We start from the raw sequence: 16667 nt of genomic DNA, 5'->3' as shown, positions 1-16667 counted from the left end.
GGATCCCCGGCGCCAGAGTGGCTGGTCACGTGACCGCCAAAGCGTCCCGCGCGTGCGGGTAGAATGAGCTACACCTGTGGATCACGTGACCACCGAAGCACGCCTCGCTTGAGAGGCGTGGCTTTCGGTTTGGGTTTTTGGTTTTGCTTTATAAGGCAGCCCGATAAACGGGCTTTTTAGTGTTCCCGAGTTGGTTTTACGAATAAACATCTTCTCAGACGAGTTTGTGCCTTGCCATCCTTTTATCCGTATTCTGCTGGAGTCCAGACTCCTTCAATGTAAAGAAATAAACTGGTTTTATTCAGTGTTGTGGCGGACACGAAAGCACTGACGTGGTGACATCACCCCGCACACCAAGTGGGGGTGGGCCACGCCGGGGAGAGAGGCGTGGCCTCAGGATATAGACGGGGCGCGCAGCCTTGAGCAGCTTAGTGCTGCAGTTTGAATAAAGACTCTTGTATGAACCGCGTTGTCCGCTTGCTCCTTGCGTAAGCATTAGCGCGCGCAGCATCGCGCTACAGTGTATTTACCTTGAAGACCAGACGAAGATGCTGGCGGAGGTGGAGGAGATAACTTTTGCCCTTTTCGCCACACTTTCCTCGCTTTCACTTGCAGGGCGTTTCAATAAAAACCTGTCCAACGAGGTTTGTTTCTTCCTCCCTTTCAAAATGTTTCGAAAATTCTCCATCTCTTCATGGATAGAGGTCCGGAGCTTTGAAATAATCGTAACGCCCTTGGCTGGCGTTATAGCCTTTATCGACTCCTTCTGCTTCAAAATCGTACATATCGTAGAAGTACTACGATCGTACTGCCTCGCCAAGTCGACAACACGCACACCTCGCTCATGTTTTTCGACGATTGCGTGTTTTATATCCAAGCACATCATACTCTTATTCTTCTCAGTACTGCCCTTGGCACTCAATTTCTTAGGACCCATGGTTAAAACTAAGAAATTTTCCAAAATAACCAACATGCGAAAACAAAGCAGCAGCTATATACGGCAGAGATGCTTGCACGGCAAGATAACCATGTGACCGGAACGCTCGTTGGGCCACAGTGGCGGGTGGCGTAAGCTCGTAACTCAGATCTCGGCTCGCATCTCAAAGCAATAAACCGCCCGAGCGACGGCTCGTATCTCGGAAAACTCGTAAGTTGGTGCACTCGTAAGTCAAGGTTTCACTGTATATATATATATATATGTATATATATATATTGTTGCGGATATGGGATTTGCATCCATCCATATCCGCTTGTAAATATTCCCCTATTTCCTCAATACTTCCCAACTATCCCCAATCCCCCATTCCCTAGTCCCATTTTCTGTAAACAACACTCTGTAGACCCGACCTCCCCCTATTTCCCCCATTAAATGTCGTGCCCAGGTTCACCGCATCTCATGTAAGACAACTATAGGACATCTTGCTAGTTATTCTTAGTCTATGTCAGTTAAGGACTCGTTTCCATTAATTCTGACCCTTCGTTGCACCAGAATGTGATTGTATGGCACCGTTAGGAAGTTTAGGACCTCCCAATACCTCCCCGCAGCTCTTCCTCACGGTTCAGCAACAACAACAGCAACAGCAACGGCAGCGGCGTGCACAGGGAGTGCGCGTCCTCACTCCGGCTTGGTTGGTAGGGGGTGTTGGGAGGGCACGAGGCCTTCCCAACGAGCCGCCATCGAACATGTGCTCGACGGGGTTACCAAATAGGGGCTCCCTGTCAGCTCCTCATCAAGGGTGGAGCCCGGTAACCCCCGCACCCAATGGAAGCGGCGGACCGGCCCCAGGGGGGCGGAGCCAACCAGCCGAGGGCGTGTCACTCCCCGCTGAGCATGCGCAGGAAGAGGGAGGTGACGTCAGATGCGCGCTGAGCTTGAAGCAAGAGAGACGTCCCTTCCGAGCGCTGTGACACCTCCCTGCATCTCTTGGACCGTGCTTGATCCTGTCCCCGAGCCAAGGTGCACCTTGTGCTATCAACCTACCTGTCGATTCCTGCCATCAATCCCTGTGTAAGTCTACCTTGTTCCGTGTGTCTGTGGTCTGTCTGGGATAAGATAAGACTGTAATTAAGTGCCCATCTCTTCTGTGTCTTTACCTCACTACCTTGTAATCTACCCCCTTTTCTCCACCACTGTAATTATACCCTCCTCCGGAGGTCTTGAGAACTGTACCCCTTGCGTCGTTTCATCTATCCCAGTCGTTGTGTCCTTTCCATCATTGATTTAGCATAGCGCGATTTGGTCAACATCTGGGTGGAATCGGGGTCTAGTCGGGGAATAACTGTTCGGTCGCGGCAATACCACCGCTCGGTAAATAACATCTAAACCGCGTCCGTAACAATTGGTGTCGAGGAGTGGGATTCGAGGCCCGAACCAAATTTAAAAAAAAACATCTAGGAAAAAAATTTGGTCAAAATTATAAAGTACCGAAATTTGCTTTTGTTTTACAAAAACCCGAATTTTGAAAGTCGCGCTATGGCAGATCAAGACGGCTGGGTTCCGGTAGAGGAGAGTGGGGTAGAATCGACCCAGGATCAGAGGGACGAAGTAGAGGAGAACATGGGCAATATGGTTGAGGGAGTTTCAGACGCACAAAATGGCGTCCTCGCGCACGTGGGTGTAGCGGCACCAAATTTTGCCGCGCCCTTTGTACCAACGGTGGAAGACATGCAATTATTTATGGCTGAAATGGAAGCCCTTTTGAACAGGAACAGTGAGCGATTGTTAAACAAATTGGGAAACCAAATTGAAGCAATAACGAACGAATTGGGAAACCAAATTGAAGCAACAACGAACGGAATGAGGGCCGATAGAGAGGAAAGGGAGCAGAGGGACAGAGATCGCATGGTGGGCGAAAGGGTCCCAGGGGTGCACGAGGAGGTAACGCGGGTCGAGAAGCGCCGGTTGAGCGAAGCGGAGGAAAGCACGGGTACAATGACGGGGGTAGAAATCGCGACACGGGGTTTGGAAAAGCCGGCGACCGATGAGGTAGAGGGTGTTTTATTAAAGCCAACGGTCGTCGAGGGGAACAAAGACAAAGCAGTGCTGGGAATTAAAATTGAAGAGATGACGGAGGTAGCCCGGGAATTGCAGGGAGAAATGGAAAATGTGCAAAGTCCCTGCTCACATCACGATGCTGTGCTTAACCCGAATGGAAGTTTGCAGGTTTTGGTGCAGGGAGGAAGAAGAACCCCGAAGGTGAGACGTGCTGTGTATTGTGCTGGGAGATTTTGTAAAAGGATGTTTAGCGACAAAAGAATTGTCGCGCGATTGGGATCGATATGGCACCCGGGCGTTGGTGAAGGGTCCCGTGTGAGTAAAAATGGCACGCGTGTGAGGAAAAAGTGTGCGTCGGCGAGTGGGTGTGTTATAACGTGTGGGAGTGAAACCGAGTGCGAGCGAGAATGCACGTCGGGCTGTACGGAGTGTACGTGCGAGGGTGAGAGTGACACGAGGAGTGAGTTGGTGGTGGAGCGGGTGCGAGAATGCACGCTTGGAATGGTTGAGGGTGTGCGAGGAAGCACACCTGAGTTGGTCATGGCGCGAGTGTGGGAGAGCCCATCTGAGCGCGTTAGTGGGTGGATGCCAGAGTGCATGCCCATGGTGAGTGTTACGGAGGACGTAACGGAGGAGAGGTGTGGACCGAGGTGTGGTGTGTAACAGGGAGAGCGTTGGTGGAATGTACGGACGGCGTTGGAACGCCGGGTTTTGTGAGGGTAAAAGGGGTAGCGTATGCGTGTGAGCATGCAGGTGAAGCATCGACGGTAACCGGGTTAGCGGTTAGGGCGACGGATAGCCGATGCGAGCACTCGGGGCGCGGTGTGCTTTGTTGGATGCGAGGCCCGGCGCGGATCGAAGCTGCGTCGTTTCTCTTCGAAGCGTCGTTGCCGATTCGGGCTTGGCCCCGCCCCGCACGGTCGAGTCCGGGCCTTGGCGGGCGAGGCGACCGGTCCGGTTCAAGGGCAAGTGGGAGGAAGCGGAACGGTGCCCCCTCGTGGGGACGGGGTTCCGACCGGGGGAGATTGAGCCATCGGGCCCGGGACCGCAAGGTGCCGCGCCGAGATGGTGCGTGGAACCTCGGCCCAACCAAACCACCTCCCTTGAACCGAAAGCCGGACGGATTCAACCTGCAGGCGACCAAACCACCCGAATTCATTGCTCGGCTTTACGAACCGAGTTTAATGATGTCATGACGCACCGAGGCTAGGATATAGCGGACTGTGATGATGATGGTAGTGATTTGATACGAAATTTATAATAGTGGGTAGAATTGGCAGTAAATGGAAAATTTTTGAATTGGTTGGAATTTGGACGAGCAAAATTGATAGTGGGACCTCCCCGATGTGGTGGGATGGGCAATCCACCATCCCTCACGGCGAGGGGGGGCAAAGGAGCACTAGATTATGGGGTGTATGGCAGTGAAAACTAGCCCGGGTGGGTTAGGATATTGTGTGTAGGGCCCTAGAAGATGACATTAGGCAACGTTAAGGTTAGTTAGTGACAAGGATACCTGTAGAGGGGACGCAGGTAGATTAGAGTGGATGATAATGACGAGGGAGCGCAATCGTTTAAAGGGACGACTGGGAAGCGCAAGTTTCAGAGGGGAGTAGTTAGATGAGATGATGCTGTGTGAGAACTGGACAGGTGTGTGGAGCAGTGTATGAGTAGTGAGTGTTGTGGATCAGCGCGAATGCGCTTGGGGGAGAGAAGGGTGCAGGCGGCACCAAGTATGAGAGCACAGGTGTGCAAGTACAGGTGTGTGGAATACATGGAGTATTGGAATGAGTGGTGTGGAGAGAGTTGGAGTAAGTGGTACGGAGTGGTGTGCATGGTGCGAATGTGTGGATGGGGGAAGAGTGGACCCCTTTCACGAGTACCCGGGGCGGGTAGTGTAAGTGTTAGGTAGAGGGTATAGGTAAATTGTGGTTGGATATTGGCATCTGTGGTGCGGGTGGAAGAATGGTATTTGGATGGGTGCATTAGTGTTGTGGAAATGGCTGGGCGTGTAGCCTGTTAGTGTGTGTAGTTGGTTTGGGCACTCCACCACTGTGAGGATGTCGGCCAGGTGAGGCCGCAGGTGGGCTCTGGGAGCCGGTAGTTGTGGATGGGGCCCGAGGATCCGGAGGACGGACCCGGGTAGCCCAGTGCCAGAGGGCACCGAGTGGGGTGACAGAGCCAGGAGGGGCCTTCCCAAATTAGATAGGTTAGGTAAGGAGCAGGTAAGCTCGGGTGGCAACTACAGTGGTGGAGGTGTGCAGGTGGGTAGACCTGCTGGGAGAGCTACACGTCACAGCCCAGAAATTGTGCAAGGGCACCGGAGATGAATCGGGGGAGTGAGACCCCAAATTGAGAAGCACCACAGTTTGGGCAATGGGAATTGGTTTTTAGAACCCAGAGTGTAAGTTGGCCAATGGATTGGCAGGGAGAGACCCCGGGTAGTGTAAAGTGTGTTAATGTCATTTAGAGGATAGTTAGGATTGAAGTCTCCTCGCACCATCTACATGCACTCACCTGAGATGACGTACCTCCACACCATGCCATGTTTTGTTATTTTATTGTGCAGATGTTTGGAATGTGAGACGCATCATGACGTGGGTGTGACATTGTGCTTGATGTTCCATCTCTTCCTCCTTATGAGGATTGATGACGAATTGGGTGATGGCAAATTTTGGTTAGAGGGATTGTGGTGACGAATTTGGTATTGGAGAAATATGGGGAGACGAGACATTAGCGACGAATTTGTAAATGTGTAGATTTTGTAAATATGGGGTAAGGGCAAGGGTAGTGTAGGTGACAGGGGGGGTGACGTACGGTAGGGACGAGCTTTCTCATTTCGCTCTCCGTACGCATTTCGCCTTGCATTGCCTTATTGATGTGTACCCTTGTGACCTTACCCCTCGCTCATTTGTCTTGTCCCCCTTTTGTCTCCCACATGACCTGTGCGCCATTGGGCGCCGAGGGGAGCGTGCGTGAGTCGGCCATTGTGCGCCCGGAACTCCCAGAACCAGCTGTCTGCATCGATGCACCACATTATGGACCACATGTCTGTGGCCGAGCCCCACTGATGGACCCCATGGGTTGGGGCATGGCCCGTCTGCTGGAACTGGCCATGAGGGCCCGAAATCTTGCTGGCGGACCTTGGCCACAGGGCACCGATGCCCCACAGGTGAACCACACTAGTCGGCCCTGTGGGCCATAAATAAATAAAAATGGACACGTTGGGTGCATTTCATTTTATGCTCAAATAGGCCGCCAGTAAGAAAATGAAAGGAAATGACAACATCTGGAAGAAAGTAAATAGCCAGCAGAGGGAGCCGAAGAGCAAGAGACCACCTGCAGGGTTAGGGGTTGTTGGTTTATTTTTATTGTTGAACATTGACGAACTATGATGACTGGGCACCGATTGGTGCCTGAGGGTGTATTGGTGCGTTTTGGGTGCTTTCATGGTGCATTGATGCAGAGCAGACTGTCTCCCCCCCAGAAAGAACAATCACAGGTCCTGGGTTAGTCTTGTAAATAAAGTAGCGTCAATTGTAAATAATGCTCCCTACCGGCTGTGTGTTTAGTTTGAGGATGCTTTCCGCGATTCGGTTATCCTGTGGGTGTGTTTCTGTTAGGAGAAGGGTGCAACGTCGCAGGGGGACATATTTACTCATTTGTGAACATCTGTAAAACTGTCGCACTCAGGGTTGAGTTAATAGTAGAGGGAACTACATCTGAGTGCCACACTAAAGTAGGTAAAAATGTATCGGGTCGGGACGCCCCGAGGTAGAGAAGGGTGCAATGTTGCGGATATGGGATTTGCATCCATCCATATCCGCTTGTAAATATTCCCCTATTTCCTCAATACTTCCCAACTATCCCCAATCCCCCATTCCCTAGTCCCATTTTCTGTAAACAACACTCTGTAGACCCGACCTCCCCCTATTTCCCCCATTAAATGTCGTGCCCAGGTTCACCGCATCTCATGTAAGACAACTATAGGACATCTTGCTAGTTATTCTTAGTCTATGTCAGTTAAGGACTCGTTTCCATTAATTCTGACCCTTCGTTGCACCAGAATGTGATTGTATGGCACCGTTAGGAAGTTTAGGACCTCCCAATACCTCCCCGCAGCTCTTCCTCACGGTTCAGCAACAACAACAACAACAGCAACGGCAGCGGCGTGCACAGGGAGTGCGCGTCCTCACTCCGGCTTGGTTGGTAGGGTGTGTTGGGAGGGCACGAGGCCTTCCCAACGAGCCGCCATCGAACATGTGCTCGACGGGGTTACCAAATAGGGGCTCCCTGTCAGCTCCTCGTCAAGGGCGGAGCCCGGTAACCCCCGCACCCAATGGAAGCGGCGGACCGGCCCCAGGGGGGCGGAGCCAACCAGCCGAGGGCGTGTCACTCCCCGCTGAGCATGCGCAGGAAGAGGGAGGTGACGTCAGATGCGCGCTGAGCTTGAAGCAAGAGAGACGTCCCTTCCGAGCGCTGTGACACCTCCCTGCATGTCTTGGACCGTGCTTGATCCTGTCCCCGAGCCAAGGTGCACCTTGTGCTATCAACCTACCTGTCGATTCCTGCCATCAATCCCTGTGTAAGTCTACCTTGTTCCGTTTGTCTGTGGTCTGTCTGGGATAAGATAAGACTGTAATTAAGTGCCCATCTCTTCTGTGTCTTTACCTCACTACCTTGTAATCTACCCCCTTTTCTCCACCACTGTAATTATACCCTCCTCCGGAGGTCTTGAGAACTGTACCCCTTGCGTCGTTTCATCTATCCCAGTCGTTGTGTCCTTTCCATCATTGATTTAGCATAGCGCGATTTGGTCAACGTCTGGGTGGAATCGGGGTCTAGTCGGGGAATAACTGTTCGGTCGCGGCAATACCACCGCTCGGTAAATAACATCTAAACCGCGTCCGTAACAATATATATATATATATATGTGTATATATATATGTGTGTGTATATATATATATATATATATATATATGTGTATATATATATATGTGCATATATATATATGTGTGTGTATATATATATATATATATATATATATATGTGTATATATATATGTGTGTGTGTGTGTATATATATATATATATATATATATATATATATATATATATATATATATATATATATATATATATATATATATATATATATAATTTTCCTTACTATGTTCTTGCACCTACATTTCTGGCCGTTTCGCAGGTGTAGCATTTTTCTGATTGCTTGCATGACTACTATTCACCTTGTACTACGTCAGCACATAACTGTATTGTGGATGTTTTCCCTTTTTCACATTGAATTCATTTCTGTCACAAGCTATTTGAGTCTTGTACCCATTTTTTTTTTCCTTTGGCCATAATTATTTTGAACATTCCCGTCCTCTAGGATTTCATCGTCCTCCAACATCCCCGTCCTCCAACAGATTGGATTAATGTCATGTTGATGCAATGCAAGCATTGTAAGCAAAAGGCTTTCTCCTGTGTTTATGTTCCTTGTATATCCTTGTAACCTGAATGCTAAAACTAGAATTGGTATGCACAAATCATAATAACTTTGCTTCAAAAGGTTTTTGGTTCTTGTATTTTTGTCTATCTGCCAGGCTGCTTTTCTGGGTCATCGAGGTCTTGTTGACAATGATTTTCTCCCACGGCTTCTTGACAGCATGGCGTTTGCTGGTTTTGTTTCTGAAAGAGGTCCGCCTTACCGCACCTGTGAGCTGTTTGATGAAGTAAGTGTAGAATTCATGTGTAGTATTCACCTGTATAACTTAAACTCACTTTACCCAGATGATTTTGAAACTGCACATTGTGTAAGTTTGTGCCAATTGTCTTAAACATTTTGCATTATTGTTTGTAAGATTCCCTTCACTGTCAATATGTATTCTACTGATTTTATTTGTGCTTCGCAATGAATTTGAATATTCAGCTCGTGGCATCTAGTTTAGATTGGACCAGCAATGAGGAAGAGGATCCAGCACAGGTCCTGAAGAACGTCCGCAACCTGGCAAAACAGTTGTATGATAATGTGAGTGAGATGGTCTTGCCACCTATGCCTTTCACTCATGGTTTTTTCCTCATTTTTGCAGTCGCTTTTCCCAAATGTCACCAAGTCACTATGCCCCCTCAATTCACCAACAGGAGTTGCCCAGTCCACTGCCAATAGTCCAACGAGTTCGTCGGCCAAATGAAGGACACCCCGACCGTCCACGGCCTCCTCCTTTCCCACTTCTGGAGGAGGGCCAAGTGGAGAGCCTAATTATGGAGGGCCTGGCACGGCTTCAAGGTGCACCTTTGCTTGCACGGCCTGAGAGGCCATGCACTGTACCAGCTGGTGCACCCATCGGTGAGTTTTCTTTTTTTGTTAATGTTTAAACTCTTTGAAGTACCATTGTTAAAAAATAAATAATTAAATGAAAGCACTCGCTCCCTAAGGGAGCGGCCAGGGGTGCTATGTTATCCTATTCAAACGTGTAATTCAAAATACCTCTACAAAATACTTCTCTCTGCATAATTCCAAAAACCTCACTGCACTGGAAAATGTGGGGACAGGAATACTTTACTATAAAGGATGGGGTCTTGTAATACCCTCTCCAACCTGGAGTGGTGCTACACGATACACATTTACATAGAGAATTTGCATCCCCTAACCCCCAACCTCCTCAAAGACCACCATCAAAGATAAAACGCCCCGATGCACGAATTGAGGTCATGCAGATCCTGTGTAGCAAGTCTGGATGTAATTGGCCCAGAACTGTAGGAGGAACAGCATGACAAACACACAAACCCAAACACTCAAACAAACACACAATCAAACATACACCAGTCCATGAATTAATATTAAGGATGTACCTTTTTGGTATACATGGCTGAGACTCGTGGAAGAGCTCGAGCAGAAGGGAATGAAACAAAATGGGAAAGGGGGAAACACCAACAGCAGAGTACAAGTGATGGTGAGAAAATAAAGGTGATGGGGAGAAGGACACTTGTGCTAAACAGAAGGGGGTTGAAAGTGCCAAAAAGCTGATTTAAATTCTAGCATTCTGTCCTCCTCCGGGTTGCTTTCCGGTCCGGTATGAAGAGGACGCAGGCGTCACATGCTCGCCGCTTCTTCGACCGGGCCACTGTCAGTTGCTTTCTTTTTTGGTGGTCGTGCGGATTTTTTGGCCATTGAGTCTGCCCTCTGCATAGCCCGGCTCTGCTCCCTGCTTCGCCTGCCCGGCTCCTTCGCCTGCTCGCTGTTTCCTCGGGCGCGCTCTCGTGGGTTGTGACCATCGCAGCGGTTTGGTGGCGGTTTCCCGCCGTGATCTTGATTTGTAGCAGCGGCGGTCGATTTCCGCTGCATTTGCCGCTTTGCGGTGATCAACCTTGGCCTCGTGATCGTCTCTTTGCTCCTGCCTGCCCTCTGCTTGGTCCCGGCTCTGCTCCTGGCTTCACCTACCTGGCTCCTTCGTTTCCTCGGGCCCGCTCTCGTGGGTTGGGACCATTGTTTCACCTCCTCAACCTTGGCCTCGTCTCGTCTCTCTGCTCCTGCCTGGCATGGCTCTGCGGTACTCCGCCGCAAGGCTCCTTCTGCTCAATACCCGCTCCACCCCATCATGCATCTCTGCCATCAAATCAAATGGACTCCTCCGACGACCCAGGTACATTCACCGTGGCTCCGGTCGTAAGTTTGTTTATTTGCAATCAGGTCACTCCATCCCCGTCCTCTGGTCGGCTCAGCGCACTCTCACTCTTCGTCCCAGCGCACCTGGTCGCAGCAACGCACACGATCACACCTCCTGCCTACGAACCCTGGCTAAATCACCTGAATTCATCCCTGCTGTTCAAAACAACATCAAGCTCACCCTGTTCAACAACCGGTCCCTCAACAACAAATGCCTCATCCTGAACGAATACATCCTGGATAACAAACTGGACTTTCTCTGTCTCACCGAAACCTGGCAACAACCTCTGGACTACTACACACTCAACCTCACCACACCCAATGGATATTCCTACGTCAATAAACCACGCTCGGAGGGCCGAGGTGGTGGAATTGCCGTTATCCACCGTCAAGACATCAAGACCAACCTCATCTCCATCTCATCTGCTCCATCATTTGAACACCTGGCTTTTAAACTCTCTGGTCGCACGCAGTCAGTCATGGCTGTCATCTACCGCCCTCCCAAACCACACCCATCATTCTTGTCTGACTTCTCCTACTTTCTGACCCAGCTATGTTCCCTCTCCCCCTCAATCCTCCTCCTTGGTGATTTCAATATCCACATGGACTCCACTGACTCCACAATAACCACTGACTTCACTGATTTACTCACCAGCTTTAACCTCACTCAACATGTCGACTTTCCTACCCATATCCATGGTCACATTTTGGACCTTGTCTGCTCCACTGGATTAAATTTGCACCATCTCTCTGGCTCCGACCTCACCCTCTCTGACCACTTAGCCATCACTCTGACCATCAACATCCCCGCCCCAACACCAAGGCATTATCACACTATCAACTTCCGTAAGCTAAACGCTCTTTCACCTACCTCATTATCATCCACCCTCTCTGAAAAAATGTCCACTTCTCCCTTCATTGACCTCCAAACCCCTTCCGACCTCACTGACTACTACAACCACACTCTCTCCTCCTGCCTTGACCAGCTTGCGCCTGTAAAAACCAAAACAGTTTCTTTCACCCATTCTGCTCCCTGGTTTACCCCTGAACTCCGCCTGATGAAAACTCATGCTCGCCAACTTGAAAGACTCCGCAATAAAACGGGTCTCACAGTTCACTCCCAAGCCTACAAGGACCACCTACAACACTACAAAGATGCCCTCTCCCGCGCCCGCTCCGCCTACTACTCTCAAATTATCCACTCTGGCTCCGGAAACCCAAAAGCACTCTTCTCGACAATAAACAAACTCCTCCGCCCCCTGAACACCACCACCCAGTCATTCACAGTTGACAGCTGCATCTCCTTCCTCTCTTTCTTCCAACGCAAAATTGACAACATCTACAACAGCTTGACCACCGCCGCACCCGCTCCCCCTCCAACCACCTGCCCCCCCTTGTCCTGCCATCCCCTGTCTCGGTTCTCCCCAATCTCCCCTACTGACCTCTCTGAACTCCTCAAAGGAATGAAAACTGCCACCTGCACTCTTGACCCCATCCCCTCCAGCTTTGTCAAGGCCTCCCTCCCTGCTCTCTCTCCACTTATCATTGCAACAATAAACTCCTCCCTGTCTACAGGCATCGTCCCACCTTCCCTCAAAATTGCTGCTGTTACCCCCATTCTAAAAAAACCTGGTCTAAACCCTGACACCCTAAACAACTTCAGACCCATCTCCAACCTACCCTTTCTGTCAAAAGTTTTGGAACGCGCTGTAGCCACTCAACTCAAACATCATCTCTCTGCCAATAACCTGTATGAAACATTCCAATCCGGATTCCGCTCCAACCACAGTACTGAAACTGCTCTCCTCAAAATCACCAACGACCTTCTCCTCTCCTCTGACGCTGGCAACCTCAACATTCTCGTCCTCCTCGACCTCAGCGCTGCCTTTGACACCATCGATCACACCATCCTCCTCACCCGACTTGAATCCACCTTTAACGTTACCGGCACTGCCCTCTCGTGGATTAAATCATACCTCTCTGACAGACGCCAGTTCATCTCCATCAATAACTGCAAATCCCCCACTGCTCCCCTCCCCCAAGGTGTCCCCCAAGGTTCAGTTCTTGGCCCCGTCCTCTTCATCCTTTACCTGTCCCCCCTCGGTCACTTAATCCGCCGTCATGGTCTCCAATTCCACTGCTTCACCGATGACATCCAGCTTTTCATCTCCACCAAGTCCGTCTCCACCGACACCCACTCTATCCTGACAAACTGCATCACTGAAATAAAATCCTGGCTTCAAATCAACTTCCTCAAGCTTAACTGTGATAAATCTGAAATAATCATCATTGGCCCAAAAACGCTCACAAAATCCACCCATAACTTTGCCCTCAACATCGACGGTATCCCAGTATCCACCTCCCCTCACATCCGGAATCTTGGCGTCATCTTTGACCAAACCCTTTCCTTCGACAAATACACTAAACAGATCACAGTCAGCCTTCTTTCACCTGAAAAACATTGCCCGTCTCTCATCCCTCTCCTCCACGGCTGCAGAAACCCTCATCCACGCCTTCATCACCTCCCGTCTGGACTACTGCAATAGCCTCCTCTATGGTTCACCCTCAAAAATCACCAATAAACTCCAATACATTCAGAACTCCGCTGCCCGTCTACTCACCCATTCCCGGACCCGTGACCACATCACCCCCGTCCTTTACAAGCTTCACTGGCTCCCCATCCCCCAGAGAATCCAGTACAAAATCCTCCTCTTGACATACAAAGCCCTCCATAACCTGGCCCCATCCTACCTGGCTGACCTCCTCTCCAGACACACTCCCACCCGCAACCTCCGCTCTGCTGGTACCAACCTCCTGACCCCCTCCATCCGGACCAAATTCAGATCCTGGGGGGACAGGGCCTTCTCCATCGCTGCTCCCACCCTCTGGAACTCACTACCTCACACCATCAGAGACTCCTCCTCACTCACCACATTCAAAACATCACTAAAGACCCACCTGTTCAACACTGCATTCAACATTCAACCCACAGCATCTAACCCCTGACTATCTCTTCTCCTTCTCCCTCCTTTTGCTTTAAATATTTCCCTATTGATTCTTGTCTTTTTGCAATTGTTGTTTTCATGTATTGTTATGCATTATGTTTTCCACTCTGTCAAAGCGCCTTTGTGCTTCTGGAAAAGCGCTATACCAAAATAAATGAATTATTATTTTTATTATTATAGTGTTCAAGTACGTAACTCAATTGAAATAAAATAAAGATTTTAAAGGTCGTATAAAAATCATCAGATTAGGAAGTTCACCACGCTGTTGATGCAGCATCTTATACACCACCTAATTTGACACATGGCATTAGTTATTTGTGCCTGTTATTTGTGTCTTTTATAACGTCCTTAAAAACAGTAAGTTTCCTCTTTGGAATGATTTTCAATTTTGTTTGAATCTCAGACAGGCAGACAGTCTAAAAATAGGGGGTCCTGAAGCTCATCTGGATCAGGAGCAACAGTCACTCCAGCCCTCCTCTCCCCTCCCTTCCCTCCCCCCTCCCCCCGCCCACTCCCACAGACCCCCCTCAGATCCTGATTTTTTTTTTTAAATCCTGTGGACAAACTTTGGTACATCATGGGCAATGAAGGTTGTGATCATGTTTCATTGAAATTGTGTGTGTAGTTTCGAAGAGAGCAAATAACTATTTTGGGGGTCAAAACACCCCCGTAGTTCCCTTTAAGGAGCGCAGACTTTGATGCGGTTAATACACCTTCGTTCGGCATCAGATATGCAGCTTGTGGCCAAGTTTAATTTTAAAAAACGTGTGTGTAGTTTTGGGGAAGAGAGCAAATACCTATTTGGGGGGGGGGGGGGGGGGGCGATATAGCCATGGGCATTGTGACATGGATAAGAGGTGTCAAATTAACTTTTTAATAGCTCATTAAATGTTTCCCAATTGTGCTGTTCATCTTTTAAGAGTCCTTTAAATGTGCTTTTCCCAATCGGCCTGTTATGGGATTTTGTCACAGGCTGTGACCACAATGCAGTCATTCTTGTTATCTAATATAATGATGTTTACTGACTTTTACGTCAGAGGAAGGTGACCAATGACAAATGATAGACTGGACAGAGCAGAACATTTCGTTATTCTATCACTGGGGGAATCCGGTCGGAGTGGTCAGCTTCCTTGGGGATGTGGGCTTTCAGTGAGGATGCCTGGGGTTACGGATGACGATGATGATGATGCTGCTGATTATGATGATGAACAGAGCAGAAAGAGGATGTGAAAGAGCAGGTTCATTCTTGAAATGTGGGCACTGATTCCATCCAGATATGTTGCAGACTTGACCCCAACCTTCATCAGCCGTGATGTACCATAGTTAATTTGCGGCATTAAGAAAATCAGGGTCTAAGAAGGTCGATGGGGGGTCAGTGGGTCCAGGTTTGATCAACCCCTCAAATAGGTATTTGCTTTTCACCACTCCCCACCTCCAAAATAGGTATTTGCTCTCTTCTCTGAAACTACACACACAATTTGCAAGTATATGAAACTTAACCACAACCCTCATCACCTGTGATGAATAAAAGTTTGCTCCCGGCATACAATTATGGTTTAATGGTGTGTGCCGAAAGTAGCTATTTGAACCCCTAAAGTGTACACACCACCTAATGGTGTGTGTGACCCCCTAAAGTAGGTATTTGCTCTTCTCTGAAACTGCACATTAAATTTTGATGATCACATAATCAATCAATCAATACTCATTCACAACATCCATCAACCAATGTTTGTCCACGACATTAGAAAAATCAGGGATCAGGGTCTGAGGGGGTCCACAGAGGGGAGGGGATGGCAAGGGGGTATGGAGCTGCCCCCCAAATAGGTTTTTTGTTGTTTGTTTAAAGTCTTATGATTACGTTAGTATGATTCTACATGCTGCCCTCTCTCCGAGCAACCATTGAAATTGGTTCAAAAATACTGTGATACTTTTAAAAATACCTTTAGTTGGTGTAGTATACTGCTTTATTCAACCAGGTGAGTGCCCAGGGGTATTGCCTCTATTTTGTCATGTACTGCGATGATCATTTGAATGTACCCCTCATGTTTTTATGATCTCCACTGTTCCCTTTAGCTGCCCTCCATTATGGCCCAGGTGCCCAAAGTCTGGCAAACAACGTTCGGCGCCTAGAGGTGGTCAGAAATTGTGTCACCTTCGTGTTTGAAAGCAAGTTGCTGGAAGCAAAGAAGGTAACTTGTCTGACTCCCCTCGGGCCATTGCTTCAACTCGAGTGTGCCACACACTTCAGATTTACCTCGTGCTTTTGGGATGGCGAGTCTGGCAGCATATCCATTATGTAATAGCCTTGTCATTGTGTTGTGGCACTGTTGTGTAGTTTTTTTTCCATTCAATTCACGATCTTGTTTTGGTTTATCTCCTCAAAATGACACAACCGTTGAACTCTCAGCAAGGTTATCAAACACATTGCAGGCCCAACTTCAGAATTTCTAGCTCTCGATATGAGCAATGAGTGTTATCTTTTTCGGGGCTTTATCTTTTTCCAGATTTTCAGCTGAAAGAGCTGCATGAATTATGCCAGGAAAGAGTGTCTGTCTTGATATGATAACGTCCAATTTTCTTTTTTTAAAGTCTCACCCGACCGCACTAAGAAGGTGATTGGGGATTCGAAGGGTGTGTCTTTTGGTGTTGGTCAAACGGCAAAGACAACTTTGCATGCACATGGTTCTAAGACTTGTTTTCTCCTCGGTGCTCTACATCTAGTTTTAAACCAACTGGGTCTGGCCAGAAAAAGCTAGTTTTAGTGCCCCTTTCAAAATAAAAACAAGTCTTTAAGTCTTCAATGAACCAAAAAAAACGCTGTTGATTGAAAAGTACAATTGCTCACTCTGCAAAGCATTTGTGTGGCAAAATTGGAAACTCTCTTCTTCGTTACATTTTTATCATTCACCTTTGTATGGTGGAAATAGGTTTGCTCATACTTTTGTTCAGGATGAAGCTGTGTGTATGTATTATTATTATTATTATTATTATTATTATTATTATTA

At 48.5% G+C, this 16667-nt stretch overlaps 1 protein-coding gene across 1 annotated transcript in view; it reads left to right on the top strand.

Moving 5' to 3' along the window:
* The window catches only part of SBF1 (SET binding factor 1), a gene marked incomplete in the record, with an annotated part of 417110 nt that overhangs the window by 196325 nt on the left and 204118 nt on the right, over positions 1 to 16667 (top strand). The window contains 5 exon segments of the mRNA XM_078779651.1: positions 5808 to 6164; positions 8595 to 8723; positions 8921 to 9019; positions 9133 to 9337; positions 15736 to 15851. Coding sequence (XP_078635777.1) covers positions 5808 to 6164; positions 8595 to 8723; positions 8921 to 9019; positions 9133 to 9337; positions 15736 to 15851 — 906 coding nt within the window.

This window comes from Myxine glutinosa, chromosome 1 (genome assembly GCF_964187855.1).
Source record: "Myxine glutinosa chromosome 1, kmMyxGlut1.1, whole genome shotgun sequence".
Taxonomy (NCBI): domain Eukaryota; kingdom Metazoa; phylum Chordata; class Myxini; order Myxiniformes; family Myxinidae; genus Myxine; species Myxine glutinosa.
The sequence above is the reverse complement of the archived record's forward strand: the minus strand, read 5'-3'. Positions and strand labels throughout refer to the sequence as shown.